The sequence below is a fragment of the Eleutherodactylus coqui genome, chromosome 12, assembly GCF_035609145.1.
Source record: "Eleutherodactylus coqui strain aEleCoq1 chromosome 12, aEleCoq1.hap1, whole genome shotgun sequence".
In the NCBI taxonomy this organism is placed as follows: Eukaryota; Metazoa; Chordata; class Amphibia; order Anura; family Eleutherodactylidae; genus Eleutherodactylus; species Eleutherodactylus coqui.
The window spans coordinates 100,893,603-100,904,341 of NC_089848.1; the positions used below are offsets into that span (position 1 = coordinate 100,893,603).

At 40.6% G+C, this 10,739-nt stretch overlaps 1 protein-coding gene across 1 annotated transcript in view; it reads right to left on the bottom strand.

Annotated features, from left to right (window-relative positions):
- Nucleotides 1-1,151: 1,151 nt before the first annotated feature.
- Nucleotides 1,152-10,739, bottom strand: part of MNX1 (motor neuron and pancreas homeobox 1) — a 16,265-nt gene continuing 6,677 nt past the window's right edge. Inside the window, exon 3 of the mRNA XM_066584498.1 lies at nt 1,152-2,354. Within this exon, the coding sequence (XP_066440595.1) occupies nt 1,998-2,354 (357 nt within the window). The 3' untranslated portion in view covers nt 1,152-1,997. The remainder of the gene's footprint in view (nt 2,355-10,739) is intronic.

A 10,739-nucleotide genomic window follows, 5' to 3' on the forward strand; every position in this document is an offset into this window, starting at 1 on the left:
CTACTGTGTGTACAGTAACAATATTTCTAGCAATTACATGACTTGTATCCTGCATTTTCACAACTGAATGTTGTACTAGTACATCTGATTCTTAATTCTCTCAGAACTGATAGGAGGACCCTGGCTGTTAAACTGTGTTCTATAGACTGTGCACAGAGAACTGCAGATTCTAGTCTCTCTCTGTAACCAAACACAGAAACTTATCGTCATCTAGGAAAGTGTACAACAGGACTGAGCAGGACTAGATTAACCAATCAGAGCATTAGCTTCCTGGAGGCGGGGTATTCAAGCCCCACTTCCAGGAAGAACTGCTCTGTCGGCTTGAAGGAGGACGCGCCAGCGCGAGGACAGGAATGCCAGCAGTAGGTGAGTATTGTTTGTTTTTTTAAAACATGTACCCTAACTAGGGTTTATTTTTGGATTGGAGTTATAGTTCAAGCCTCCTCTGAAAATCGGGGTAGGTCTTACTATCGGGGAGACACGGTAACACAATTGACAGGAACTTAGGAGGACGTGAGACCCCTAGTAGCCAGCACATTAGACGGATTTTCCCCCATAATGGCCCTTGTGGAAATGTAGCAGATAACTTACCATTAACGTCACAGGAGGTCTGAGTATGAGTGTCTCTCCCTTCCTCCCCCTCTCTCCTATGCTCTCTATACAATTCAATTAGCAAGGTGGCTCATCCTACTTCTGAACTTCCTTTTCTATCCTTGCCCTCTCTCATGTCACACACTTCACAGCAGGCTAGAGGCAATTTGGAGTGATTTTTCTGCACAGAAATATCATTTTAGGTAAATAAAGGGATTTCCACTTTTGCCACCGCCCCCCCCCCCCCCCCCAAAAAAAAACAGTGTCTTATAATAATTTTTGTTCAAAAAGGTTTAACTTTTTTACATGTATAGCTGCCTGGACACTATTTAAATTCATTTTTCTAATTAACTGTTAGCAGGGCATAATTTTGGAGTAGGGCTTATATTTCAAGCATCCTCAAAAAGCCGTAAAAATCATTTTGCATCCTCAAAAATTCTGTAAAATCATGCTATGTCTTATTTTCAGGGTATGTCTTATTTTCAGGGATATGTGAAGATATGCTGTTTGAAAGTTACTGACCACTTAAAGAAAAGTCTAGGTAAATAATTCTCATATAAAACAAATTTATTTTACACACCATCATTACGATGGAGAAAGCTAAATAATAATTTATCATGCATAAGTAGAGGTATCTTTTCTTTTATAAATACAATATACAAAAATACAGTATATAGGCGTCATATCTCCGGCAGGGTCACCCTTCAGAAAGTAACCGTATACAGAGACTAAGTGGTTACGACACATTGAATTTGTGTCCCTTTATCATCTCCTCATCCTCAAAGTCTAGTCATAGTAATCACTATCTAAAACAGAAATTGCACACTGACCCCTGACTCATTTCAGTTAGTAGGGGCTCACTGAGCATTATGGAGTAAAGGGGTAGTCCAGATGTAAAACTATTGATGGCCTATCCACAGGATGGGCCATCAATAGTACATCAACAGGTATCTGCAGTCCAGGAACCCATGGATCAATGTGCTGGAGCACTAAGCTGATTTATGCAAGAAGCAGACAGCTTTGTTCCCACTACAATGGCCAGTCAGGCAAAGTTCCTATTGAAGTGAATGGCCTGCAATACCAAGCCTGGCCACTGCAGTGGGGATGGAGCTGTCTGCTTCTGTCATAAATGAACTCAATGCATGAGCACACCGCCCAGCGAACAGCATAAGTCACTAGTAGTTTACAACTGGACAACCCCTTTAAATAAGAAAATGTTTGAACTTGACCAAGGGGGAAGTCTCATTGTGGTTAAAATGACAATTTCTTAGCAATATATCTCCTTGTCTTTGATAGTCCTAGTAGATATGACTCCCATTTATAACACTGTGGCCATAAGGCTTCTGAGTTCAGTTCTGAGGACTCTTAAAGAAGTAGTCCAGAGAGTTTGCATCCTAGCACAAGGCTCAGTGCAGTTGACTGTTCTGTGGATGTCCATTCTCATCCTCCTCAGATGTGCAGTCAGATGAATGATGGTAGTAGTGCTTGTCATCTCTATGCTCCTCATCCTCCTCATCGTCCCGGTCCTCCTCCTCTTCCTCGCTGTCTGTATAGTCTCTGGGTAGGCGACTGCCTGCTTTGAGTGGTTCCCCCCTTGGGTGGTGATGGTAGGTGGAAGACTTGTCTTCCTGATTGTCCTCTGAACATTTTTCCTCACAGCTCCCCTTGCTTCCTCTCTGTTTCTCTGCATCTTGGACGGCCTGTTCCTTGGCCTTCTTGCTTCTCTTCCATTTCATACGCCGATTTTGGAACCAGATCTTTACCTGTTGGAATAATAGGAAATGTTCAGTCATTCTGAAAAATGTGGTATAGCGTGCAGAGCTTCTTAAGGAGGTTGTACCATAATTACAAGGATAGGCGATAAATTGCTGATTGCAGGTAGGACCCCCACCAATCTTGAGAACGGGACTCTCGTGTCCCATTCTACTTGTCACTATGGGGATCGCTTCTCTCGCTGCAATGACGATACCATGAAGAGCACGCTGGCCGAGCATGCGCAGTCAGAGCTTCATTGATTTCAATAGGGCTAACAGAAATATCCAAGCTCGGATATCTCTGCAGTGCAATGAAGGTTAATGGAACGCTACTGCAATGAGTGCTCAATTCAATCTCCTCCTCACAGCCGGGGCAAAGGGCAGTAACCCCACAGTGAGGAGGAGCGAGAACACAGGACCCCCGATCTTGAGATTGGTGGGACTCCCAGCAGTGAGACCTCCACTGATCAGCAGGTTATCCCCCCTCTAGATAAGGGATAAGTTGTAATTTTGGTATAAGCCCTTTAAAAAATGCAGTTTGTAGAAAGAGCTGGAAATGTGTGCAATATTTATGGAGGTTCTTAAATAGGTTCTAAAACAGCGATAAAGGGGGGCAGATACTTTTTTTTTAAATACATTGCATTCACCTGCACAGCAAATGGCTTAGCTTCCATATCTTTGATAAAAGGTCTACTCAGTTAATTCTATAGGCTGAATACACTGTAAGGGCTCAGTCACACGGGCACATCGGCGCCGGTGTACAGGTGCCGATGCGCCCGTGTGACTAAACCCCAAAATACATGTGTGATAGTATGATGCATATTCTATATTCCGCTGTTGCAAAAGAATACTGTCTGTCTGTATCAGAGTGGTCAGGTGGGCGCGAAGTGGAAGGAATGGGAGGAGAATGCTATATAAGGGGGTTGTGCCCTATGCAGCGTGAAAAACAGTAAATTTGCCAACCAGATGTTTCCATCTTGTGTAGCAATGGAGGACGTGCATAAAATGGGTCGCAGAAGCCAGGCAGAGAGTCTTGTCTGCATGACATTGCCAGAATTTCCCCGAAGCCACAGCACAGCTACAAAATCCAGGCTGAATTCACAGCGTCCAACCGGACTCTTGACATCCGACGCAGAAGTAAAAGCAGCACCGTGCGACCACGGCCTGTACGGACAAGAACTGTACCCGGGCTGTTATTGATATTAAAAGTTCCAAGCATGCAAGAGCCATTTGAGTTATTTTGTCAAGGGGTGTGTGTGACCGAACTCATTTTGGCCAACAAGGAACTGGAGAGTTCTGGTACTATGGCTGTCTACTGATTACTGAGACAGCTATGGATATGGTAAGCACCAGGCCGAATTGGCAATTGTTCCCCTTGCGCCTACTCCGATACTCTGGGATCCCATTTCTGCCATCCCCATGAGTCCAAAACCTCTTTAAGTAATAAAGCATAACTGTGCCAGAATTCTGGTGGGGAAAACTTGCAATTTTACAAGTGGGTTTCTGCGGAAAAAAATTACACTTTTTGCCATTCTAAGCAGCCTCCAATAACTTTTTGAACAGTAGGTGTGACTTATTGGGAGGGGGTGTGGTCACCCTGGTCCAACAGATTTAAAAAAGGTGCCCACTTTTAACAGATTGATGACCTATCACCAGTATAATAGTAGAGCTGGAGTGCCCGCAGCATAATCTTTAAAAGCCAAATTCAGATGGACAGCTATCATGCAAAGTCACCAAAGTGAGCTTGATCCAAGTAAGCTCAAAAAGATACATCTGAAGAGAGTAGGCGTGACATCATATGCGGTGCAGATAAGAAGTACTTGACAAAGACTTGCTAAGTCAAAACGTTGTATGTATTGATTAGTCATTTAGGAGGAATAAAAGGAACGTCTTGTCTGCACCACATATGCTGTAACACCTACTCTCTTCAGATCTATCACCAGTATAGGTCATCAATAGATGATCATTGGGCATCTTCCACTCGAGACCCCTGTCAATCAGTTGTTCGACCTTGGTCGGTTCTTCATGAACAGGGCAGATGTGTGTCAGAAGCTCCATACACACTTCAGTGGCTCGACAGGGTACTGCAGACACACTTCCCATATTCCCTTCAATAGGAACTCTGCCTGCAGTACCATGCCGGGCCACTGTGTATGTATAGAGCTCTGCGCATCTGGTTCTATACACTGACAGAGTAGACAGCTGATCAGCTGGGATTCTGAGTGGCACATCCTGAGGATAGGTCATCCATCATTTAGAGCTGGACAACCTCTTTAAGTATAATTTACACCACAAACTGTCATAAATTGTTCTATAAATCTATTCCAGCTTTGTATGGCACATGGACTACCCAAGTTCTGCACGAAGTATTAAGAGGTATGCCCTGCTTACTGCCTTAGGCACATCTTACTTCTGTCCTGTCTGTCTAGTCCTGTCGAGGAAACTGATCAACAGATTCTGAAACAGCAGACAGAGTCAGGCTAAATAATGTATAGAAAACAGGGGCCTAGACAATACAGCTGATGATGGTAGAAACAGAGGTGAGGCCTAAGGTCTTTCCCTGATCTGTCTCGACTGGGGCTGCCAATTAAGCGGAACACCTGCCCTGAAAAGGGCGAACCCACTTCTGGAATCAAACTTGATTCCCTATATTTCTCTAGGTGTAAAATGAACAAGAGGGAATATGAGAGGACAAGGTGGAACAACAAAGACAAATTAATAAGAGGGGATAAGAGTTCTATAGTCATTAGTTGTAGTCCGAAGTCCAGTCTTAAAGGGTTTGTACCAAGATTACAAATTGTCCCCTATTTTGTGGATAACCTGTAATCTCGGTACAACCCCCTTTAATAAGTGTGTCCCAATACACCCTAATACATTCTTCACATCAATTTATGACTATTTGTAGGCTTATCCTTAAAAATGTTCTTTTCCAGTGTTGATGAGATTTTAGGTCAAACTTAGTTAAGGTTGAGTGCAAGAGAGTAACATTATCTGGTGTGAGGCAGGGAAAGGATTTGGCAATGGACACGCTAGAGTGACTCAATCTCCAAAAGCTTGGATTGTGGCCTCGTATGACCGCTCTCCAGTAGTGAAGGCTGTGTCCTACCTTCACTACTAAACACGTTATATTATTATGTTGCAATAGACTAAACAGCACAAGTAGATTCCATTACATGTGATAGTATAATGAATAGATCCCACAGCATGGAAAATATCCAATAGTCTATATTCCAAAAAACATTGTAACAATGTAGTCGGTGTAACAAGGGTGAGACCCTCATTAGAAAATCCTGGGGCATATTTATTATTGTTTGTACGACACTTTTATGGCTTAGAACAATCACAACTTTGGCGCAGGCACCTAAATTGGGACTTTTTGCATTTTTAAGCCAGGCCCCAACATTTTTTCAAAAAGTAGGCATAGCGTAGGATTAGGGGCACGGCTGTATGGGAACTGCCACATTTACCATCATGTACTCCAGAAATAATACACCCTAATGCATTCTTCACATTATAGCAGAAACATACACCAGCTTGTAGCTAGCGTATCTTTCCATCTGTCGCACGGAGGTGCTGCCAGATGCAACTGATGTATTAAAGGGGATGCCCTGTTGCCAGACAACATTCCCTCAATAGCGCTTACTGTGCTAATATAACAAAAGAAGCACTACTTACCCATTCTCTGCCACCGTGAACGAGTGCTGTACCCCGCTGTGGTCCTGGTGTTTGTTGTGGCAGATGATGTCACCAGAAGTCAACTGACCACTGCAGCCAATCAGAAGCTGCAGTGACAGCATTCCGAACTCCTGGCATAATGGCACCCAAGATATGAGCGCTGATGCCCGGAGAATGGGCAGTGGTGCTGTAGCCTCCAATTTGCTGCAGCACTCAGGTGACTTCCGGTGACATCATCTGTCACAGCAAACACTGGGACCACAGCGGGACTGCAGCATGAGATCATGGTGGCAGAGAATGGGTAAGTACTGCTCCTTTTGTTATTTTAGCACAGTGGGAGCTACAAAGGGAATGTTGTCCGGTAACCTGACAATCCCTTTAAGCCTCCTAATACATTTGTAGCAAGAACACTAATGCATAATTTATGTAGACCAGTATATGAAACTCCGGTCCAAGTAAATATGTCTCTTTGTGTAATCGGGGCACACATTACTGTTGTTGCGTTAGAATTCTGGCATAAATTGCACCTTTTGTGGGCGCAAATCAATTTATAAAAATTTACCATTCGACTTGCGCCATAAAGGACAGATGTTTCACCTCTTGCTCCACTTTTCCAAAGTATCTAGAAAAGTGGGCGTGGTTTGAGTGGAGAGAGGATTTTAGACAGATTTAAGAAATGCAACTTTTTAAAAAGTTGCAAAGTTTGTCACGATCTCGCTCCAGTAGCTGCGTGATGAACAAAGTGACTCCACATCTGTAGACATATTTAAAGATGCAAATAATATATTAGCCTTGTGCAACATTTGATAAACTTATCACACTTTGAACTGGAGAATGAAAAAAAAGCAGACAGAGAAATGGCATAAAAAAAAAAGTGCCGTACAGCGTCGCGATCGAGCGCATGTCTGCGAGGCCCCATTGAGATCAATGGGAGTGTTATACCGCGTTAATAGTGGTAAAAAGCGCCTGTGTGAGAGCAGCTTAAAAAATAAACAAAGTAAAAATTTCCCATATTTTTAATAATAAAATCAAAACAAAAAAACACTAAATATATTTGGTATTGCCATGTCCATAAAAGTCCAATCTATCAAAAATGCATTATTTATCCCACACTGTGAAGATCATCAGAAAATAAATACTAAACAATAGAATTACGCTTTTTTTGGTCACCCTGTTGCCAAGAAAAAGTTTAATAAAAACCAATCAAAAAGTCATATGTACTCCAAAATGGTACCAGTAGAAACCACACGTCGTTCCGCAAAAAAAGAGACCTCACACAGCACTATCGACGGTCACATGACGGTGGCAAAAATATTTTTCTTTTAAAGATAATCTGTTTTTTAAAAGTAGTACAGCAAAAAAAATAAAATAAAAAATTTGGTATTGTTATAATCGTACTGACCCACGGAACAAAGGCAGCATATCATTTTTGCTACAGTATGTATGCCATAAAAACAAGAAAATGTGTTTCTTTTTTCATTTCAATCCACTTAGGAATTTTTAAAAGTTTTTCAGAACATTATACGGTACATTAAATAGCACCGATGAAAAATACAACTCGTCCCGCAAAAAACAAGACATCAGACGGCTACAATGACCGAGAAGTAAAGAGTTATGCCCGGCTTAGTACAATTTCCACTGAATGCACAATGAGGTGCAACGTTCCCTTCAGCAGCATTAAAGAGAAAAAAAAAGAAGAAAAAAAACGCAAGCTTTTGCGTAAATTCCCATTTGCGCAAAATTTGGTGACTTTTTCTGTTCAAAACTGCCTAAAACAATTAATAAAGATACCCTTGTGATTTTTTAAAAGTAGATAGGAGAAACTAAAAACAAGAGAAAAAAAGGCAAAGTCCTTTAGGGGTTAAAGATTTTTGGGGATTTTTTCTTTTTTTGTAAATTTGGATGTCATTACCTAAATAAAAAAAAACAATCCTAAAATCCTGCAGTTCTCACACTTATCATTAAGCCTAATAATATTTTAACACTTCCTGTTCTGTAGAGAGAACTTCTCAGAATCTGTAGTCTGGAGGCCATTCATTGATTCCTATCAGAGTGTGTTCTAGGCATACTCTGAAACCTGTGCAGGGTGGGAGAGGAGGTGAGCTGTGACCATCACCATCACCTATTGTGAATGGTGAATCCCGTGTTATCTATATATAGGTGTTGTCTCTCATTATACTCCTGCCTGTGATGATAATGACATGATTGGTGAGAAGTTGTCTCTACAGAACAGGAAATGGGAGACTATTATTAGGCTTAGTGTTCAGTGTGTGAACTGCAGGATTTTTTAAATATAGATAGTAACATCAACAATTTAAAACAAATCACAGAAAATCCTTAAAAAATCTGTTTAACATAAAAACTTGATTGAAAGAATTTTTGATGATACATTCCCTTTAAAGGCAGAGGTCAAATCTTCAGAGTATCACAATAAAAAGAAGCAGAGTCACCCATACTCTGACATATGGACGAGTGTGTCCTTTACTGCAGGCACTGATATCTATGTATGTGTGTATAGCTTATATGACAATTACAATGTTCCCTCCAGCAGCATTAAAGTAGTTGTCCAGTTGTAAGCTATTGATGGCCTATCCTCAGGACAGGTCATCAGTAATAAATCAGTGTGGATCTGCTATCTGGAATCCTCACCGATCAGTCTTCAACAGGAAGCACACAGCTCTATTCTTTCTGCCACGGTCAGGTTTGGTATTACAACTCGCTCCCATTTACTTCAATTGGAATTTTGTTTGTAATACCTAGCATGTCCACTGATGTGAAAACAGAGCTGTCTACTTCCTACAGAGATCAGCTCAGTGCACAAACCTACCAGCCTGATGAATAGATGATCGTCAGGGGTCCTGGGTGGCAGACCCCCACTGGTCCACTACTGATAGCCATCAATAGGCCATCAATAATTTACAACTGGACAACCCCTTTAAATAATTGCTACTCTAAAAAGAAAATCCCCAATTACATCCATAGCTCAAAACATTTCACATTTTTCCTGTAAAAGTACATTGTGACCATGATTGAATTCATGTTTGACAATGGCGGCTTACGATAATTGTAATGATAGAGATGCCTGTCCAATGCTTGTAGCAATTTTTCAATAACCGAATATTTCTATGTGCGTGGAAGTCATTGGCTTCATCAGGGAATAATCGCTTTCATTGGAATGGAAACGAATGTCTGACATGTTAGCTGAATTTCCATATAGCAATTTTTTAGATCACTGATGAGTGTTCTCTGCTTTGACAAATTGTGCATCAGAACAATATTTATAAATATGACCAATTTTCATGAGAAATTTCATTTTTGAGCAAAAAAAATTGCAAACTGATCATAATGGTTATTGCTACACGAAAATGGTTTAGTCCTAACTAGTAATTAACAATTTGGTATACAAAATGATCACTCCCATCATCCAACTACCATCCACCAGGCAGTCACCACCTCAGCCATACATCTATTCACTGTCTTCCATATTAGGATTTGGACCAGACAGGGTTCTGACACCAGGATTTGGCTCCTATATTCTGTATATAATAAAAAATGTCCTTCCTTCCACACACCCAGCTAATTTGCAGCTTTTGCCTTCACCAAGCTCTGTAGGATACAAGACTGCAAGTGCCAGACTATCAGACAGGTAGACACACCTAATGTCTAATAATGTCCCTTGTACATGAGGGTATATTCACACAGCCTTTGTTCAGTCCTAAAAAAATGGGACAGATTTTTTGTGTGATTTTCACATAATTTATATGCCGTTCTGTAATTCTCTGTGCGATTTTCATCTGATGTTTACGTGAACTAAAAAAATCTACATGATGGGTTCTGCATTTTTTTAAGGATACCATTGTTACATGCGATAGAAACAGATCACAATTGCATCAAATGAGTGTATTCATTGACTTAAAAAGGCAATTTTTGTCCACAAATTGCAACAAAGTACAACATGCTGTGACTGTCTTTTTTTTTTTTCTTGGACTGTTCGTCCAACTAAAAATGTCGCACATGTGAATATAACCATTTAAAATAATAGGCTTTACTTCAATTTGATTTTTATGGACAGAAAGTCGTGTGGAAAAAATAATTTGTGTGAATATACCCTAACATTGGGCACTAATAGAGGACACAATGATAAATGGTTCATTAATATCCCAACCTATAGGGGGCGCTGCTCCCATAACTTCTCTGTGTGACTTTATAGTCCTATTGTTTCATAGCTATGTGGATGACATGTAGATATTATAGCATTATTATTATTGGGGTTTTTTTATCAGCAGCATCACTGCACACTATCTATCCATCCACCTCATATCTATCTAATATCTATCTATCCATCGATCTCATATCTATCTAATATCTATCTATCCATCTCATATCCACCTAATATCTATCTATCCATCTCATATCTATCCATGTATCTCTCTGTGGTATAATAATACATATATTAGATCAAAAGATTACCTAAAGTAGATACTGCATGGTACATCTCCTCCACATATTGTAAATTACTTTCCACCGATGTATAAGACATATCAGCCCATGCTTCTCTATATCCATCTAGTCAGTAGAGAAGTATTACTCTATATGCTGCATCTTCCTATAACATCTACATTATTATTGACATTTCTTGTTTTATATGATGAAATGACTCGTGTAGAACTGTAAATAATCAGCAGAACCTCCAATCTAAGAACGAGGCTACTATTCATC